Genomic DNA, 21,623 nt, shown 5'->3' on the forward strand with positions numbered 1-21,623 from the left:
TACACTCGATCCTCCGATGTCAACAAATACAGACCAGTATCCCTTCTTTCTTTTCTCTCCAAAATCTTTGAACGTGCGTCCTTGGCCAGCTCTCCTGCTTCTCTCTCAGAATGACTTCTTGATCCAAATCAGTCAGGTTTCAAGACTAGTCATTCACTGAGACTGCTCTTCTCTTGTGTCACGGAGGCGCTCCGCACTGCTAAAGCTAACTCTCTCTCCTCTGCTCTCATCCTTCTAGACCTATCGGCTGCCTTTGATACTGTGAACCATCAGATCCTCCTCTCCACCTCTCGGAGCTGGGCATCTCCGGCGCGGCCCATGCTTGGATTGCGTCCTACTGACAGGTCGCTCCTACCAGGTGGCGTGGCGAGAATCTGTCTCCGCACACGTGCTCTCACCACTGGTGTCCCCCAGGGCTTTGTTCTAGGTCTCCTATTTCGCTATACACCAAGTCACTTGGCTCTGTCATATCCTCACATGGTCTCTCCTATCATTGCTATGCAGACGACACACAATTAATCTTCTCCTTTCCCCCTCTGATAACCAGGTGGTGAATCGCATCTCTGCATGTCTGGCAGACATATCAGTGTGGATGACGGATCACCACCTCAAGCTGAACCTCGGCAAGACGGAGCTGCTCTTCTCCCGGGGAAGGACTGCCCGTTCCATGATCTCGCCATCACGGTTGACAACTCCATTGTGTCCTCCTCCCAGAGTGCTAAGAACCTTGACGTGATCCTGGACACACCCTGTCGTTCTCAACTAACATCAAGGCGGTGACCCGTTCCTGTAGGTTCATGCTCTACAACATTCGCAGAGTCCGACCCTGCCTCACGCAGGAAGCGGCGCAGGTCCTAATCCAGGCACTTGTCATCTCCCGTCTGGATTACTGCAACTCGCTGTTGGCTGGGCTCCCTGCCTGTGCCATTAAACCCCTACAACTCATCCAGAACGCGCAGGCCCGTCTGGTGTTCAACTTTCCCAAGTTCTCTCACGACACCCGCTCCTTCCGCTCTCTCCACTGGCTTCCAGTTGAAGCTCGCATCCGTTACAAGACCATGGTGCTTGCCTACGGAGCTGTGAGGGAACGGCACCTCCGTCCTTTCAGGCTCTGATCAGGCCCTACACCCAAACAAGGGCACTGCGTTCATCCACCTCTGGCCTGCTCGCCTCCCTACTCTGAGGAAGTACAGTTCCGCTCAGCCAGTCAAAACTGTTCGCTGCTCTGGCACCCAATGGTGGAACAAACCTCCTCACGACGCCAGGTCAGCGGAGTCAATCACCACCTTCCGGAGACACCTGAAACCCCACCTCTTTAAGGAATACCTAGGATAGGATAAAGTAATCCTTCTAACCCCCCCCCCCCTTAAGAGTTAGATGCACTATTGTAAAGTGGTTGTTCCACTGGATATCATAAGGTGAATGCACCAATTTGTAAGTCGCTCTGGTCGCTCTGGATAAGAGCGTCTGCTAAATGACTTAAATGTAAATGTAAATGTTATCTTTATGGCTATTTTATCATATTAATACGTTATCTTGACTTTATGGCTAAAATTATATCAATTTTAAAATATGCATTTGAAAACCAGTAAGTAAAACCAAAGCTACACTGAACAAAAATATAAATGCAACATGTAAAGTGTTGGTCCCATGTTTCATGAGCTGAAAAAAAATAATTTCTGAAATGTTCCATACACACAAAAAAGCTTATTTCTCTCCAATTTCATGCACATACTTACATACCTGTTAGTGAGCATTTCTCCTTTGCCAAGATAATCCATCCACTTGACAGGTGTGGCATATCAAGAAACTGATTAAACAGCATGATCATTACACAGGTGCTTCTTGCGCACACTAAAATGTGCAGTTTTGGCACACAACACTATGCCACAGATGTCCCAAGTTGAGGGAGTGTGCCAAGTTTATGACTTGTTTGGGTGAGCGGTTTGCTGATGTCAAGGTTGTGAACAGAGTGCCCCATGGTGGCAGTGGGGTTATGTTATGAGCTGGTATAAGCTACATACAACCACAATTTTATTTTTCTGATGGCAATTTGAATGCAGAGATACCGTGACAAGATCCTAAGGCCCATTGTCATGCCATTAATTCGCTGCCCTCACCTCATGTTTCAGCATAATTCATGGCCCCATGTCTCAAGGATCTATACACAATTCCCGGAAGCTGAAAATGGCCCAGCTCTTCCATGGCCTGCATGCTCAACTGGTGACATGTCTGGTGAGTTTTTTTCCCGGCAGGCTCTGGATCGACGTGTACGACAGTGTATTCCAGTTCCCGCAAGCATCTAGCAACTACGCACAGCCATTGAAGAGTGGGACAACATTCCACAAGCTACAATCAATAGCCTGATCAACTCTTTGGGAAAGAAAATGGTCACACCAAATACTGGTTCTCTGATCCACAACCCTACCTTTTTCTTACGGTATCTGTATTCCCAGTCATGTGCAATCCATAGATATGGCACTAATTAATTTATTTCAATTGGCTGATTTCCTTATATGAATTGTTACTCAGTAAAATCTTTAAAATTGTTGCATATTGCGTTTATATTTTTGTTCAGTATCATTTGTATATCACCAGTAAAGTGTTTTTAGTACCACCAGATATGCCTATAGCATCAAAGAAAATAACAAATACAGGGACCAGTTGAGAACAAAATAACACAAATCAGAAAAAAACCAATTTGTAAAGACTTCAAAAGAAGCCAGAGCTCCACCAAAAGCAAATATGGGGAAAGAGTTTTTTTATTTAACTAGGCAAGTCAGTTAATAAGAATAAATTCTTATTTACAGTGACGGCCTAGGAACAGTGGGTTAACTGCCTTGTTCAGGGGAAGAACGACAGATTTTTACCTTGTCAGCTTGGGGACTCGATCTTGCAACCTTTCGGTTACAAGTCCAACGCTCTAACCACTAGGCTACCTGCCACAATGACAGCCTACCACGGCCAAACCCGGACGATGCTGGGCCAATTGTGCGCCACCCTATGGGACTCCCAATCACGGCTGGATGTGATACAGCCTGGATTCGAACTGAGATGCAGTGCCTTAGATCACTGCGCCACTCGGGAGCAATGGTGGCACACTGTGCTTCAGAGTACACATGCATTCTGAGGCCACGCACCATATGGCCTTTTAAATAGGCCCCAACCTTAAAACCACTGTGCTAAGAGGGCAAAATTAACTGTAAAGTACAGTTATGAAGAAACCATATCAGGTTTTCTTTAGGATGAAACAAAATAAAACGCTGCTCCACTGATAGGAATTATTTTTATTGTTTTACTGGTATTTTTGATATTGAAAATTTAAATCCAGGTGTACAGTATCATATAACTTTCTTTCCGAGTCCAATTCTTCAGCTCTGAGCGGGAAGTTGGGACTTTTGTAGCTCTGGTTCAGGGCATTAAGTGCGGCTTCATCAGCAAGCCATATGTAACCCCCTGTACCAGAGCTAGGACATGTGTTATGTACTGTTCGTCAATCCGTTAGCATGGCATCAGCAGATCTTCTTTTGCAAGAACTCAGAGGGAAAGGGATAGAAACAGGCAAAAATAACCTTAAAGCATTCTCAAATTAATCTACAAACAAAAAATATATACTCACTTCAATGAAAATTACTTCTAAGCTCTTATAAAAAAAAATCTTTATAAATAGCATAATTTGAAAGCTATGACTGCCAACCCCCTCCTTTTAACTTAAAATGACAATTTCCTGATAGCAGCCCCAAAATGGATGAAAAATTCAAGTGACAGGCCCAACCTCTTGGACACTCGCTACGTATTTTGAATAAAGCCCCTCTTCAGGAAATACTTGAAGGCTGGAAAATGTTGAGGTATCTGTTGGACTAAATCTGACTTCTACAATGTCAAATTAGAGTAAAATCAAACCAAAAAAGAAAATCAAACCAATGACTTAGTTTAATGCCATCAAAATAGCAGTGTAAAGGTTTGAGCACTTTATTTCAAGCATATAAAGCTGAATACCTTGAATCAGCGATATATGTGAAGTAACACACAACCCCCCAGTGTTGACACAGAGCTCTTGTGGAATAAGTGCTCATGTGGAAGGTCAATGATACCCGCTAACCCATTCATATTCTCATTATAGACATTATAGTATACCTGGATCACTGTAATCTGTATCTCAAAAAGGGGGCATGAGAAGGGGAAACATTCCCTACTGAATTGATTGTGCGGTGGACATCAGTTATTTGACATCCAATTACTACCGATGGAATGAGTTCAGTTTTTCAGCTTTTAGTGGAGGGAAATATTAGTTCTATGTAAAAGAAGCACACACACCCAGCGCGCAACACTGCCTGCCCTCTCCCCCCTTCTTGGCAATCTTTCTTCCTCTCCATCCCAGGTGCACAGCACATTGGCCTGCTGGAAGGCATGGACCATTAAGGTATCTTTCTCTCTCACTACGTTGACCTGTGACCTATGGAGTCTTTGAAGGCAGAGTGATGGAGAACAAAGGGGGCCCGTCAGAGAAGATATTACCCATTCTCTACGCCCTGGCCCCTCTGGACTGGCACCAGTCGAAAGAGGACAACAGAGGCAAGAAAAAGCTAAGGCGAGAAAGAGGGAGAGATACAGTGTCGGTAGCTAACCCAGTAAGTAAGCATCTCAAAGCTGCCATCAAAACAGGCATGGTCTACTATACAGTATAAGCTTCAACTGGAGATATAACAAATACTGAGCATGTACGATAGTTCCAATTCAAATGAGAAATATAACCCAAAAGGCCATCTCCCAAACTTACTCCTGAGGGCAGGGCATCAACCAAGGGGAAAAGCCTAAGCAACCGAGAACAAACATCACTCCTGCAATAGAAAACACTAAATAAAGAGGTTAGACTTATGAGACTGTGTATGATAGATAAATTTAACGTCTCTAAGCTTGGGCCAATGAAGAGATCTTATAGATAGACCGTCACTGTCTTATAACTGTAAGGGAGGATGAGTTCTACAAGAACTGTAGCATCTGACGGCGCAAAACTGACCCAAACTGATTCAAAAGTCCAGATATATACTGTAGCTACAACCAGGAATGAAATGTAATTAAATAAACAGCATCAATCATTCCTCAAATAATGTATATTATTTACACAACAGAATTTCCAGAATAAGTCATAACAGCAAGAGGGGAGGGCACTGGTCAGTGTGAGTGAGATATAACATCCAAATTCTAGAGTCTTTCTTTTGCCGTTGTCCTGAAGCACAGAATTTTTTGGGGGAGCCAGGTCATGGAAGAATATCAGGGGCCATAGGGAGAAATAGGGAAGAAGACTTGATGCCAAAGTGCTTTTACCTAAACATGTCCCAGCCGGTCTCAGTCAGAGGCCACGGCGGAGAGAGAGAAAGAGAGAGGATTGAGAGCACACAGTCAACCTTTGTTACATAATTTCATTTGCTGTAAACGAGTGCCTTCATTTTGCGCTTATCATTCCTTAGCAGTCTGAGATGGGAGGGACTGGGGGCCAGGGGGAGGGGCCAAGAGGAGGAGACATCCAATCACACAGCTGCTTGCAGCATCCAATCCTGGTGCAATGATGTCGTTGGTGCATAAGGAAGCGGGGAGGTGGGCAGGGCTGCACATAGCGTAGTAAAGGTGGGGTTTGAGAAGTAGGGCAGGGGGCCACGGGAGGGATGGGGTTTAACCCCTCGGCAGACTGCACATCTCACAGAGCTCTGTGCCTGGTTGGTTCATGAAGGTGCAGTGGAGGCAGGACCACATGGCTGATGAGGAAGCTGGGGTAGAGGGACCCCCACCCATGGCACCAAACTCCTGAGGGCCAGATGACTGCCCACCCTCCGTGCCTGAGGAGAGAAGAGAGAGCGGTCAGGGGTAAGGGAAAACAGAAAGGTGACTCTTACCAGTGATTACTTTTCAGACTTATTTTTGTATGTAGGAATGATACATGTAATGAGCTGATTCCAAATTGGTCTTTGTGGTCAATAAAGGTCTACTGAAATTAATGCAAGACAAGTTCAACTCATCCATCACTTTAGCTGTTGAGAAGAGATGGATTGGCTTTTATAGAAATTTAATAATTTCAACTAAGGCATGTCAGCGCACTCCTTGATGGCCAGTGGTACTTACTGCACAGCTGCTCGATGGTGGCCCACTGCTCAGACTTCTTCCAAGTCTGAGCCAGCTCCTCGTCTTTTGTCTTCACCGCGTCCAGCAGCAGACTAATGCTGTCCTATGAACAGATTATTATAACTCTGTTGTGCACATTCAGAAAGTATTCACACCCCTTTACTTTCGACATTCCGTGATGTTAACCTGAATTTAAAATGTATTACAATACCCCATAATGTCAGTGAAAATATGTTTTTAGAAATGTTTTCATATTAAAAACAAATGAAAACATGAAATGTCAAGAGTCAATAAGTATTCAACCCCTTTGTTATGACAAGCCTAAAGTTTAGGACTAAATATTAGCTTAACAAGTCACAAGTAGCATGGACTCACTGTGTGCAATAACAGTGTTGAACATGAATTACAGTTGACTTTAAAAAAATTCTCTCGAAAATATACTGTACCAGTCAAAAGTTTGAACAAGCTTCAAGGGTTTTTCTTTATTTTTACTATTTTCTACACCGTAGAAGAATAGTGAAGACATCCAAACTATGAAATAACACATATGGAATCATGTAATAATATATATATATTTTTAAAGGTTAAACAAATCTAAATATATTTTGAAATTCTTCAAAGTAGCCACCCTTTGCCTTGATGACAGCTTTGCACACTCTTGGCATTCTCTCAACCAGCTTCACCTGGAATGCTTTTTCCAACAGTCTTGAAGGAGTTCCCACATAAGCTGAGCACTTGTTGAATGCTTTTTCTTCCCACTGTGGTCCAACTCATCCTAAACAGGTTGAGGTCGGGTGATTGTGGAGGCCAGGTCATCTGATGGAGCACTCCATCACGCTCCTTCTTGGTCAATTATCCCTTACACAGCCTGGAGGTGTGTTGGGTCATTGTCCTGTTGAAAAACAAATGATAGTCCCACTAAGCACAAACCAGTTGGGATGGTGTATCACTGCAGAATGGCGTGGTAACCATGCTGGTCAAGTTTGCCTTGAATTCTAAATAAATCACAGACAGTGTCACCAGCAAAGCACCCCACACCATCACCTCCATGCTTCACGGTGGGAACCACACATGCAGAGATCATCCGTTCACCTACCCTGCGTCTCACAAAGACACAGCGTTAGAACCAAAAATCTCAAATTTGGACTCATCAGACCAAAGACATATTTCCACCGGTCTAATGTCCATTGCTCATGTTTCTTGGTCTCTTCTTATTGGGGTCCTTTAGAAGTTATTTCTTTGCAGCAATTTGACCATGAAGACCTGATTCACGCAGTCTCCTCTGAACAGTTGATGTTGAGATGTGTCTGTTACTTGAACTCTGAAGAATTTATTTGGGCTGCAATCTGAGGTGCAGTTAATCTAATGAATGTATCCTCTGCAGCAGAGGCAACTCCGGGTCTTCCTTTCCTGTGGCGGTCCTCATGAGAGCCAGCTTTATCATAGCGCTTGATCGTTTATAAGACTGCACTTGAAAAAAACTTTCAACGTTCTTGAACTTTTCCAGATTGACAGACCTTCAGGTCTCAAAGTAATGGACTGTCATTTCTCTTTTCTTATTTGAGCTGTTCTTGCCATAATATGGACTTGGTCTTTTACCAAATAGGGCTATCTTCTGTATACCACCCCTACCATGTCACAACATAACTGATTGGCTCAAACGCATTAAGGAAATAAATTCCACATATGACCTTTTAACAAGGCACACCTGCTAATTGAAATGCATTCCAGGTGACTACCTCATGAAGCTGGTTGAGAGAATGCCAAGAGTGTGCAAAGCTGTCATCAAGGCAAAGGGTGGCTACTTCGAAGAATCTCAAATATATTTCAATTTGTGTAACACTTTTTTGGTTACTGCATGATTCCATGTGAGTTACTTCCTAGTTTTAATGTCTTCGCTATTATTCTACAATTTAGAAAAAAGTAAAAATAAAGAAAAACCCTGGAATGAGCAGGTGTCCAAACTTTTGACTGGTACTGTATGTCAAGACTTGGAAATGGCTGTCAAGCAATGATCAACAACCAACTTGACAGAGCTTGAAGAATATTAAAAAGAACAGTGTGCAAATATTGTACAATCCAGGTGTGCAAAGCTCTTTAGAGACTTACCCAGAAAGACTCAAAGCTGTAATCGCTGCCAAAAGTGATTCAAACATGTATTGACTCAGGGGTGTGAATACTTATGTAAGTTAGATATTTCTGTATTTAATTTTCTATAAATTAGCAAACAATTATAAACACTTGTTTTTACTTTGGGGGGTATTGGGGGTATTGTGAGTAGATTGGATGAAATATATGTTTTTATCACCAACCTGAATTCAGGCTGTAACAACAAAATGTGGAATAAGTCAAGGGATATGAATACTTTGGAAGGCACTGTATTTTAAAGTGCGTAAAGGTACACTACACTACATGACCAAAAGTATGTGAATGCCTGCTCGTCGAACATTTCATTCCAAAATCATAGGCATTAAAATGAAGCTAGTCCCCCCTTTGCTGCTATAACATCCTCCACTCTTCTGGGAAGGCTTTCCACTAGATGTTGGAACATTGCTGCGGGGACTTGCTCTATGGACCTCACTTTGTGCACGAGGGCATTGTCATGCTGAAACAGGATAAGGCCATCCCCAAAATGTTGCCACAAAGTTGGAAGCACAGAATCGTCTAGAATGTCAGTGTATGCTGTAGTGTTAAGATTTCCCTTCACTGGATTTAAGGGGCCTAGCCCGAACCATAAAAAAAACAGCCTCACACTATTATTCCTCCTCCACCAAAATGTACCGTTGGCACTATGCATTGGGGCAGGTGGCATCCGCCAAACCCAGATTCATCCGTCAGACTGCCAGATGGAGAAGCGTGATTATATAAAGCGTGTAATGTATTTAACCACCATCAAAGACATTCTCAGGAAAAACATCCTGACGACTACGACACTAACCACTTCCACATTGGACAAACGTGGTGATAATCTGAACCTTTTGTAGCGTGACAACAAACCAAAACATTGTACTTGAAAGTGTTTGGTGTGCGCGCGAATCTGTATGAGAGTGTTTGTGTGTGGAAAAGAGTGAGTGGCATTACAGTACTTACTCTGAGAGGCATGACCTCGTTGGTGACCAGAAAGATGAGTAGGTGAAAATCCGACACAATGTCCAGGAATACAGTGGAGGTGCACTGGGACAGGTACGTAGCTAAACTGTGGAAGTCCTGTTACACACACAGAAAGGGGAAAACATGGAATATGATCGAGAGTAATCATTTCCTATAACCCCCCCATAGCTCAGGGACTCTAAACATGAGCATTCATTTTCATTGGCAGACAGTTATATGTGATCAGGTCAGGTTGAAACATAGCAGAAATTATGGCTGTTGCCAAAGAGGGTTATAGGGTCACGGGGGGAAATGACAGAGCCTTCTGAAAGCTCTGAGACAGAGAGAAGTATGTAGGTCACTATTTGGCTACTGAAGCAAACAAAATATAACATTTTATTTGTTATTGTGGGTGTGTTATTGAGCAAGTCTCTCCCAGGATGTGTCTGTTCTCTATGGGGAAACGTTGTGTGGAGGAGAATGGTGTGTGTGTGATAATGTTTACCTGCGTCTCTCCCAGGATGTCTCTGTTCTCAATGGGGAAGCGTTGTGTGGAGCAGAAGGTGTACTGGGGGTCCTTGGGGAACGTGGTGGTTATCTGGATGGAGAGCGAAGAAGAAGAGTTGACTGACTGGAAACGAGTTAGATCTTTGAGAGCACGCGCCTTCCCTCTGACATCAGTGAGATGTAGAGCCAAGAAAACAGATGTCAATATGAAAACAGAATACAAGAAGGAATTAAGTGCTCTCAGATGGTAATAAATATTTGGCAAGTCTATCTAGTTCTCTTTATTTTCTCTGGCTCATCATTGGCTAGCACCACCCCAGGGTGAGGTGGTAGATGTATGGCTGCATGGCATGGAGATGCCAACATTTTACGACATTATTGTGGAAAGAGGAACACATCATCCTGACATCATTGGGCAAAGTTTCGGTTTGACCATTTAGTTGTTCGTAAACATACACAGCAACCAAAATGTTCTGAAAACAACATGTGTATATGAACTTGCTAGTTGGAAGGCATGTAAATGGAATAATATTGATTGACAGAGGCTTATTTCAGTTGACTGACCCTGCTAGGTATGCTAAACTCTAAAACCTGCCCTACCGCTACTCATCTCAACATGTCATTGATGAATTACCTACAGTGCCTTCAGAAAGTATTAATAACCTTCGACTTATTTCACATTTTGTTGAGTTACTGCGGGGGGAAAAATAATGAAAGTGAAAACATGTTTTTAGAAATATTTCCACATTTATTGAAAATTAAATACAGAAATACCTAATTTACATAAGTATTCAAACCCTTGAGGTAATACATGTTTGAATCACGTTTGGCAGCGATTACAGCTGTGAGTGTTTCTGGGTAAGTCTCTAAGAGCGCTCCACACCTGGATTGTGCAACACTTGCCAAATGTTATTTTGGAAATTCTTCAAGCGTTCATATTGGTTGATCATTGCCAGACAACCTTTTTCAGTTTTTGCCATAGATTTAAGAAAATTTAAGTCAAAACTGTAACATGGCAACTCAGGAATGGTTACTGTCTTCAGGGTAAGCAACTCCAATGATTTGGCCTGATGTTTTAGGTTATTGCCCTGCTGAAAGGTGAATTAATCTCCCAGTGTCTGGTGAAAAGCAGACTGAACCAGGTTTCCTCTAGGATTTTGCCTGTGCTTCGCTCCATTACGTTTATTTTTTATTCTGAAAAACTTCCCAGTCCTTAACTTCAAGAATATCCATAAAACGATGCAGCCACCACTATGCTTGAAAATATGGAGAGAGGTATTCAGTAATGTGTTGTATTTGCCCCAAACGTAACACTGTATTCAGGACAAAAAGTGAATTGCTTTGCCACATTTTTTTCAGTATTACTTTAGAGCATTGTTTTGGAATATTTATACTCTTTACAGGCTTCCTTTTCACTGTCAATTAGTTTAGCATTGTAGATTAACTTCTCTAGGGTAGGTGAGACGCTAACGTCCCACCAGGCCAACATCCGGTGAAACTGCAGAGAGCTAACACTTTAAATACACCATTCGTTGTATTAAACATTCTTGTAAATGCATGTATCTTACATCATTTAAAAGATGAACGTCCTATTAATCCAGCCACTGTGTCAGATTTCCAAAAGGTTTACTGCAAAAGCAAACATGCGATTTTCTGAGGACGGCGCCCCACACACACAAGTATTACTAGCATTTTCCAACCAAGCATTAGCGTCACGAAAGTCAGAAATAACAATAAAATAAATCGCTTACCATTGAAGATCTTCCTCTGGTGGCAATGCCAAGTGTCCTAACTACACAGTGAATGTTKYTTTTGTTTGATAAAATCAATTTTTATAGCCTAACACGAAACATTTGTAAACCGGTTGCGTCGTGATTTCCCTCTCATTCAACTTTGGACGAAGCGTTTGTGGTAAATACACACACTAAACAAACATTTATCCAGTCATGGTTGGTTTCATTGCAATCCTCTGGTTGTTACTAACACAACCATACATGATGGCTCTTTTCCCGGGACGTATTGCCCGAAATAAACCGATTTGAAGACACCAATCAATGACCTCATTGCGCACCAATGGTAGGACCGGTCTATCGTTGATTGACTATTTTGGACCAATGACCACTGATCATCTTGAAATCTAGCTTTGAGGATAGCCAATGAGCTGAGGTAAACGGCAATATGTAATGGTTATACGTTTGAAGACCAGCCTTTGTCGTAAACTCTGGCGTAAAAGAGGTTCATTCGCCATTGCAAATCCTACTTGACGGAGCCACGAGTGTTACGCATAGCAATACATATTCYATAGCATTTTCAACAAGTTTATATATTTAAATTATGGCGAATAAATCAGGAAAAGCTAAAACAAAGTCTAGGTATACAGATTTAACCCAAATTATAGAGGAAATTGATAGAGACAGCCCCCCATCTCACAGCTAGCCTTCAGGGAGCTGCTCATCCAGGAGCTTGCTAGCTACAGCAAGTCCACTGCAGCACCTTCTGCTCCGTCAACCAGTGGTGTTCACCTGCCCAGATTCAACTCTGCAGGCATGAATGTGCCTCAGGGCAAAAAGGGCACAGTGGGGAGGAGACGTTGTGCCCTTTGTCACAGGAAATGCCCCATCACCTGCACAGTAAGCCTCTGCTTTACAGCAGAAAGAGGGCCATGGCACCAGCAGCACAATATTGCGTAGAGGACTGAGGGTCTTCACAATATTTATCTATCTATTTATTTATTTATAAAATATACAATATTGTAAATAGAAAATTGTAAATAGAAAATGTGTAAATAGTTACCCTTGTTATTTGTTTGTTTATTATTATTTATTTATTATTATTTTCATATATATATATTTTTTTTTGGTGTGTGTTAGAATAGCATTTATGTATTTTGTATATAGCTCTTTCCTTCAAAATGTATCACTGTACCAATTCGGCCACTTGGGTACATTTGTGTGGGACACCTGGGTGACTTCATGCTCAATGTCATGTAGCTCGCTCATTTTTGAAGTTATCTGTCCAAAACTTTGCTCAGCTATTGTTGCCATCTTATGTTCTTCATTCAAATCATCCACAGCATCCTATCCGTATGTTTGGATGTTCTTGGTAATTTGAAAGATGATGCAGCAACAATAAAAAAACTGAAAATGTATGTTTATTTCCTTGTATTATCTTCTACCAGATCTATTGTGTTATATTCTCCTACATTCAATTCACATTTCCACAAAATTCAGAGTGTTTCCTTTCAAATGATACCAAGAATATGCTATCCTTGCTCCTGGGCCTGAGCTACAGGCAGTTAGATTAGGGTATGTCGTTAGGCGGAAATTGAGAAGAAGCGGGGGTACCCCAAAGAAGTTAACTACAATGTTGATCCATCCTCAATTTTCTCCTATCACAGCCATTAACGCTTCCTCTCCTTCAACGGAGTCAGGAAAGACGCCTATATCACTGTAATGACCATTCAAAGCGTAATTAATAACTTGATCAAAGGGATATTCAATGTCTGATTTTTTACCCATATATCAATAGGTGCCCTATTAATATTTGTATTTTATTTATTTTTTTATTTCACCTTTATTTAACCAGGTAGGCTAGTTGAGAACAAGTTCTCATTTGCAACTGCGACCTGGCCAAGATAAAGCATAGCAGTGTGAACAGACAACACAGAGTTACACATGGAGTAAACAATAAACAAGTCAATAACATGGTAGAAAAAAAGAGAATCTATATACAATGTGTGCAAAAGGCATGAGGAGGTAGGCAAAAAATCGAATAATTACAATTTAGCAGATTAACACTGGAGTGATAAATCATCAGATGATCATGTGCAAGAAGAGATACTGGTGTGCAAAAGAGCAGAAAAGTAAATAAATAAAAGCAGTATGGGGGGGTGAGGTAGGTAAATTGGGTGGGCTATATACCGATGGACTATGTACAGCTGCAGCGATCGGTTAGCTGCTCAGATAGCAGATGTTTAAAGTTGTTGAGGGAGATGAGTCTCCAACTTCAGAGATTTTTGCAATTCGTTCCAGTCGCAGGCAGCAGAGAACTGGAAGGAAAGGCATCCAAATGAGGTTTTGGCTTTAGGGATGATCAGTGAGATACACCTGCTGGAGCGCGTGCTACGGGTGGGTGTAGCCATCGTGACCAGTGAACTGAGATAAGGCGGCACTCTTACCCCTTAGCAATAGGCCTTGTTAGAATGACCCTGGAGCCAGGTAGGGATTGACCGACGAAACATGTCCAGCCGACGGCCCAGCCGACTAGGCCATACCGGTCGCCGTGCGGCTGCCTCGTATAAGGTGCCTTTAGATAAACACACCTGGATGGCAACTCCCGCCCCGGTGATACCAACCCCGCTCAGTTTTGCTGAGTAGAGTATTTGGAAGCAATTTTGTAGTGACCATCGGCCGGACAGCTCGAGGACTCGCGGCATAGGCATACGTACAGTTTTACTAGGGTCAGTTTGCCGGCGTGATGCAGAGACGAGGCTCTTTGTCTCGCGAACATACGAAGCCGCACTCGTACGATTTGATTTGGACTTGGCAGATGTTTGACATTATGAGTCCGGAAAGGAGGAGTTTGCAGTCTACTGCCAGACACCTAGCGTCCTTATCAGATCGTCCCCCATACCTCTCTAGGGCGGAACTCCGTCCAGCGAGTGGTGATGCTACGTACGGCACGCGTCCCGGGGTTCGACAGGCTCAAGGCGCAACCGGGCCTTTGACCCACAAGCCCACTCGCATTGTGGTGTTACCTGAGCGTGTTAACAGCGAGTTGGCCAGGCCACACGGAAGAAGTGTTGTCATGGCATTGAAGCTCGTTCCTGGAGTTAGTAGCAACAGTGTCGAAGCGAAGGGCCGAAGTATATCCCCGCCCCCCTCCCCCCCCCCCCCCCCCATCCCCCCTCCCCCCCCCCCCCCCCCGCCCCCCCTCCCCGCCCCCCTCCGCTCCCCCCCCCTCCCCCTCTCCTCCCGCATCCCCCCCCCCGCCCCCACCACCCTTCCCCCCTCCCCTCCCCCGCCCGGCTCCTACTCCCTCCCGCCCCCAGCCGCTCCCTCACCCCTCCCCGACTCACGCCCCCCCCCCCCTGGCGACCCCCCCCCGGGCCTGCGCCGCCCCCCGCCTGCCCCACCCCCACCCCCCCCCCACCTCCCCCGCCCTCCCCCCCACCCACCCTACCTACAGACCGCACCCCAACCCGCCCACCTCCCCCTCGGCCCCGCCCGGCCCGTTCCCCGCCCGCCTCCACAACGTTCCCCCCCTCCTCCCCCCCACCTCCCACCCCACCCCCGACCGTCCGCCACCGGCCCCCACCGCCCGCCTAGAATGGTGTCGTCTGCGTGAGGTGGATCAGGGAATCCCCGCAGCAAGAAGCAACATCATTGATGTATACAGAGAAAAGAGTCGGCCCGAGAATTGAACCTGTGGTACCCCCATAGAGACTGCCAGAGGACCGGACAACATGACCTCCGATTTGACACACTGAACTCTGTCTGCAAAGTAGTTGGTGAACCAGGGCAAGGCAGTCATTAGAAAACCGAGGCTACTGAGTCTGCCGATAAGAATATGGTGATTGACAGAGTCAAAGGCCTTGGCCAGTCGATGAAGACGGCTGCACAGTACTGTCTTTTATCGATGCCGGTTATGATATCGTTTAGTACCTTGAGCGTGGCTGAGGTGCACCCATGACCGGCTCGGAAACCGGATTGCACAGCGGAGAAGGTACGGTGGGATTCGAGATGGTCAGTGATCTGTTTGTTGACTTGGCTTTTCGAAGACCTTAGAATAGGCAGGGCAGGATGGATATAGGTCTGTAAACGTTTGGTCCAAGGGTGTCTCCCCTTTGAAGAGGGGGATGACCGCGGCAGCTTTCCAATCTTTGGGGATTCAGATGATACGAAGGAGAGGTTGTGAACAGGCTGGTAATAGGGGGTGCGACAATGGCGGCGGACAGTTTCAGAAATAGGGGGTCCAGATTGTCAAGCCCAGCTGATTTGTATGGGTCCAGGTTTTCCAGCTCTTTCAGAACATCTGCTATCTGGATTTGGGTAAAGGTGAAGCTGGGGAGGCTTGGGCGAGTAGCAGGGGGGGGGGGCTGTTGGCCAAGGTTGGAGTCCGCCAGGAGGAAGGCATGGCCAGCCATTGAGAAATGCTTGTTGAAGTTTTCGATTATCACGGATTAATCGGTGGTGACCGTGTTACCTAAGCCTCAGTGCAGTGGGCAGCTGGGAGGAGGTGCTCTTGTTTTCATTGGACTTTACAGTTATCCCAGAACTTTTTGGAGTTAGAGCTAAGGATGCAAATTTCTGTTTGAGAAAGCTAGCCTTGCTTTCCTGACTGACCTGCGTGTATTTGTTCTGACTTCCCTGAACAGTTGCATATCGCGGGGCTCTTCGATGCTATTGCAGTTCGCCACAGGATGTTTTTTGTGGCTGGTCGAGGGCAGTCAGGTCTGGAGTGAACAAGGGCTATATCTGTTCTTAGTTCTGCATTTTTTGAACGGAGCATGCTTGTCTAATATGGTGAGGAAGTAACTTTTAAAGAATGACCAGGCATCCTAACTGACGGGATGAGGTCAATATCCTTCCAGGGTACCCGGGCCAGGTCGATTAGAAAGGCCTGCTCGCAGAAGTGTTTTAGGGAGCGTTTGACAGTGTTGAGGGGTGGTCGTTTGACCGCGGACCCGTAGCGGATACAGGCAATGAGGCAGTGATCGCTGAGATCTTGATTGAAGACAGCAGAGGTGTATTTGGAGGGCAAGTTGGTCAGGATAGTCTATTAGGGTGCCAATGTTTACGGATTTAGGGTTGTACCTGGTGGGTTCCTTGATGATTTGTGTGAGATTGAGGGCATCTAGCTTAGATTGTAGGACTGCCGGGGTGTTAAGCATATCCCAGTTTAGGTCACCTAACAGAACAACCTCTGAAGCTAGAATGGGGAGCGATCAATTCACAGATGGTGTCCAGGGCACAGCTGGGAGCTGAGGGGGGTCGGTAGCAGGCGGCAACAGTGAGAGACTTATTTCTGGAGAGATTAATTTTTAAAATTAGAAGTTGAACTGTTTTGGGCATAGACCTGGAAAGTATGAAGAACTTTGCAGGCTATCTCTGCAGTAGATTGCAACTCCTCCCCCTTTGGCAGTTCTATCTTGACGGAAAGTGTTATAGTTGGGTATGGAAATCTCAGATTTTTGGTGGCCTTCCTAAGCCAGGATTCAGACACGGCAAGGACATCAGGGTTGGCAGAGTGTGCTAAAGCGGTGTAAGACAAACTTAGGGAGGAGGCTTCTGATGTTGACATGCATGAGGCCAAGGCTTTTTTCGATCACAAGAAGTCAACAAATGAGGGTGCCTGGGGACATGCAGGGCCTGGGTTTACCTCCACTCCACCCGAGGAACAGAGTAGTAGTGGATGAGGGTGCGGCTAAGGCTATCAAAACTGGTCGCCTAGAGCGTTGGGGACAAGGAATAAAAGGGAGCAGATTTATGGCCGTGGTAGAATAGATTCTGGGCATAATGTGCAGACATGGGTATGGTGGGGCACGGTACAGGCGGAGGCAAGCCAGGCACTGGGTGATGATAAGGAGGTTGTATCTCTGGACATGCTGGTCTCAATGGGTGAGGTCACCGCATGTGTGGGAGGTGGGACAAAGGAGGTATCAGAGGTACGGAGAGTGGAACTACGGGGTCCATTGCAAACCAAAACAATGATAACTAGCCTGAACAACAGTATACAAGGCATATTGATATTTGAGAGAGACATACAGTAAGGCATAAAGTGATTGCAGGTCTTGATTGGGAGAGCTAGCTAAAACAACAGGTGAGATAACAGCAGCTATCAGCTAACACAGCAACAGCAGGTAAAAATGGCGACGACTAGGCAGAGAGGGTCGGATTAACTACACACAGAGCCTGAGTTAAAACACAGAGCCGACAGATAAAACACAAATAAACAGAATGGAGTACCGTGAATTAATGGACAGTCCGGCAGGCATCAGCTATGTAGCCAAGTGATCATAGTGTCCAGGGGGCAGCCGTAGATGGAGCAGGGAAGCCGCCACTAAGCTAGCACGCGGGCGTTTAAAGTTAGTAGCCGGGGGGGGTCTGCTCAGACGGAGGGGGTCTGCTCAGACGGAGGCCGGTTGAGGGCACAGCGGATGGGGTATTCGTCTGCAGACCAGAGTGGTCGTGTCGACGGAGAATCCAAGCCGGATGGCGATGGCGAAAGAGAGGTTGTGATTGTAGAATTGTGTTTGCTAACTGGTGCTAGCTTCGTGGCGCTAGCTGCAAGCTACTGTGAGGATCAGAAATAGTGGCTCAGGGATTACGGCAGGAATCCGGCGTTGTTGTCGAGAGACAGTCCAATGCTGGTAAATTGGTGAGTAATATCCAGGCTAATAACAGGTTTGGTGTCTGTGCAGAAGGTAAAAGCTGCTAGCAGCGGCTAAATAGCTTGTAGCTGATTAGCTAATGGGGGTTCTTGAATGTGTTCCAAAGTAAAAAATAATAGCGATTCCGTATCACATTGGGTGAGGTAGGTTACCGGAAGGTATAATCGAATTAAAAATCGAAAAGAGATAGATTTTTTTTTTTTATTATATACAAGAAATACGAAAAAAATACAAACGTACACGAGAGGACTAAACAAACACGTCTACACTGCTACGCCATCTTGGATCTTGTATATGAAGAAGAACTTATAATATACAGAAGAACTATTGCCTTATGGCGAGGATAGCCGAGTTGCAAGCTAGCCTTCAGACGCAATCGTTAGGCGAGGGCAATTTAAGTGTAGGAAAGGATGATACAGCATCTGTGCCACCAGTAAATACAGGTAAGTGTTAATCCGCCTGCACAATCCTCGCAGCCGAACAACTTCCTCAGGGCTTCTGGAAAGAAATGCTTTCAGCGTGCTCAACCAGTGTCGCTCATTCAGCCAATATACAACTTTTAGCCAGGTTTCCCCACTAAGCAACGAGACGGAGTCAGAGCACAAGCCTTCTCAGGTGTCTCTTCCACACGTTACGGGGTGTGAGCTGCCGAAGCCTCCCACCATTAGCTCTGACAAATTTGAAAACTCCATTGCCCGCAATATTAGACTTTAAAAGCGATCATACACTGTTTACCAGGGGGCAGGGATATCAACGCAAAAGCTAATCTGAAGAAGGTGCTGGCTGAGGCTAAAACTGGCGAGTGTAGATGGTATAGGGATATTGTTATCCACGTTGGCACCAACGGTGTAAGGATGAAACGGGTCACAAAGGGCAACATAGCTTCAGCGTGTAAATCAACTAGAAAGACGTGTTGGCATTGAGTAATTGTCTCTGGGCTCCAGTTAAGGGGAGTGATGAGCTCTACAGCAGACTCGCACAACATTAGGCTACCTGGGGCGGCAGGTGGTTAGAATGTTGGGCCAGAAACCGAAAGGGTGCTAGATCGAATCCCCGAGCTGACAAGGTAAAAATCTGTCGTTCTGCCCCTGAACAAGGCCGTTACCCACTGTTCCTAGGCCATCAATGTAAAAAAGAATTTGTTCTTAACTGACTTGCCTAGTTAAATAAAGGTTAAATAAAAATAAATAAATAAAAACTAAATCGCTGGTTGAAAACTTTCTGGGGCCAAGCCTGCTGAGGAGTGACCGACTCCATCCAAGCTGGAGGGGTGCTATCAACAGAGAGCCCCGTCTAACTCTTCTAGCTCCACAAGGAGATAGGGTGTAGGCCAGGCAGCAGGCGGTTAAGCCAGCCTGCCAGCTTAGTAGAGTCTGACACTAGCACAGTTAGTGCTATACTCTACTAGAGTGGGTTGAGTCACTGACGTGATCTTCCTGTCTGGTTTTGCTCGGGCTCGTACGGTGGACATATTCGTGGGCTACACTCAGCCTTGGCTCAGGGTAGTAAATTGGTAGTCTGTTGATATCACTCTGGTGGTGTGAGGGCTGTGCTTTGGCAAAGTGGGTGGGGTTATATCCTGCCAGGTTGGCCCTGTCCGAGGGTAATGTTGGACATGGCCACAGGGTCCCCTGACCCCCCGTCTCAGCCTCCATTATCTATGCTGCAATAGTCTATGTGCCGGGGGGCTAGGGTCACCCATCCGGTGAAGTTCTCCTGTCTTCTGGTTCCCGCTCTTCATCTCTCCCTGCACCTGTTGTCTCAACCTCTGAAAGCCAATGGACAACTCCTGAGGTGCTGACCTGCTGCACCCTCTACAACCACTAATTATTATTTGACCCTGCTGGTCATCTATGAATGTTTAAACATCTTGAAGAACGGTCGGGCCTTAACGGCCATGTACTCTTATAATCTCAAACCCAGCACAGCCAGAAGAGGACTGTCCACCCCTCAGAGCCCGGTTCCTCTAGGTTTCTTCCTAGGTTCCTGCCTTTATAGGGAGTTTTTCCCTAGCCACCGTGCTTCTACATCTGTATTGCTTGCTGTTTGGGGTTTTAGACTGGGTTTCTGTATAAGCACTTTGTGACGTCTGCTGATGTTTATAAATACATTTATAAATTCACTGCTCGTCTGAGGGACCTTACAGATAATTGTATGTGAGTGGTACAGAAATTAGGTAGTCTTTCAACAACAACAAAAATTACATTATTATTGCAGAGTAAGCCTATGCAATTTATGTGACTTGTTAGACAAATTTGTATACCTGAACTTATTTCAGGCTTGCCATAAGAAAAGGGTTTGAATACTTACTGAATGAACACATTTCCGCTTTTCATTTTTAATTAATTTGTAAAGATTTCTAAAAACATAATTCCACTAACATTACGGGGTATTGTGTGTAGGCCAGTGACAAAATCTCAACTTTAACTTCAGGCTGTAACAGCAAATTATGGAAAAGTGAAGGTGTGAATACTTTCTGAAGGCACTGTATATGCAAGACTTTGTTCAATCTAGGGGTGTGAACGTTTAAACGAAATTAGGATGTTTCAAATTAGGAAAAATTCCTAACCGAAAAACTTTTTTTTTTTTTTTTACGTAGATGCAGAAAGTAAACAGCTTGGTGGATCAATATCCGCAACAACTAAGAGCGTTGAAGCGGAAGGCTCAACTTTTCCACTGCTTTGGTGCCCTGGCTACCAAGCTGTGAACAGCTTGAAGTGAACCTGTGCACATACTGTGTGTGACTGTGTGAGAGCCAAGTGTTGCATCTCGCTAATCTCAATATCCCAGCCTATTCATTGATGATAGGCCATGCTTTATTGAAGTTATGAGACATTGCAAGCCAAGAAAGTGTGACATACAGCCTTCCATTGCGAGATACAGCACGGAAACTAATCATTCTCCACCGTTCCGATACTGAATCTTAAGAGTAAAATCTTAGCACTCAGAAATGGGAGTCGACGTGCAAGGAGTTTAGGAATCAATTATTTTGGAGTCGACTCTCCACCACTACATCATCATCATTAACAGTTGGGAAAATGGAGAATAGAAAGGCAAGCGAAAGCAGCGAAGTCCTGTATGGCAATCCTTTGAGAAGTTAAATGAGAAGGAAATTGAGAAAGTAGTACGGGTGCAATGGTTAACCATGTTGCTGGCAGGAACAATGAATTCACATGCAATTTTATGAATTTTTCTTCTTGTTTTAACGGAAACCTTGGCAAAAAATGTTTTAATCATACTCACGTCTATGATAAGGTACTCCACAGGAAGAGGCCGGGCTAGATATGTGATGTCGTTGCCAAATTTATCTTTGTCCTGTTGAGGAAGAGAAGAACAATCATCAATGGAGAGAGAAATAGGAATACTGTAGCAAAAGGTGCACGGTGTTTCCTCCGACACATTGGTGCGGCTGGCTTCCGGGTTAAGTGGGTATTGTGTCAAGAAGCAGTGCGGCTTGGTTGGGTTTCGGAGGATGCACGGCTCTCGACCTTCGCCTCTCCCAAGTCCGTACGGG

The 21,623-nt window shown here is 44.9% G+C and overlaps 1 protein-coding gene across 1 annotated transcript in view; it reads right to left on the bottom strand.

Moving 5' to 3' along the window:
• Positions 1–3,272: 3,272 nt before the first annotated feature.
• Positions 3,273–21,623, bottom strand: part of nploc4 (NPL4 homolog, ubiquitin recognition factor) — a 50,093-nt gene continuing 31,742 nt past the window's right edge. The window contains exons 13-17 of the mRNA XM_024007493.2: positions 21,353–21,424; positions 9,716–9,808; positions 9,211–9,327; positions 6,121–6,223; positions 3,273–5,837 (exon numbers count right to left, since the gene is read on the bottom strand). Of these exons, the coding sequence (XP_023863261.1) occupies positions 5,674–5,837; positions 6,121–6,223; positions 9,211–9,327; positions 9,716–9,808; positions 21,353–21,424 (549 nt within the window). The 3' untranslated portion in view covers positions 3,273–5,673. The remainder of the gene's footprint in view (positions 5,838–6,120; positions 6,224–9,210; positions 9,328–9,715; positions 9,809–21,352; positions 21,425–21,623) is intronic.

The sequence above is a fragment of the Salvelinus sp. IW2-2015 genome, linkage group LG18 (genome assembly GCF_002910315.2).
Source record: "Salvelinus sp. IW2-2015 linkage group LG18, ASM291031v2, whole genome shotgun sequence".
In the NCBI taxonomy this organism is placed as follows: Eukaryota; Metazoa; Chordata; class Actinopteri; order Salmoniformes; family Salmonidae; genus Salvelinus; species Salvelinus sp. IW2-2015.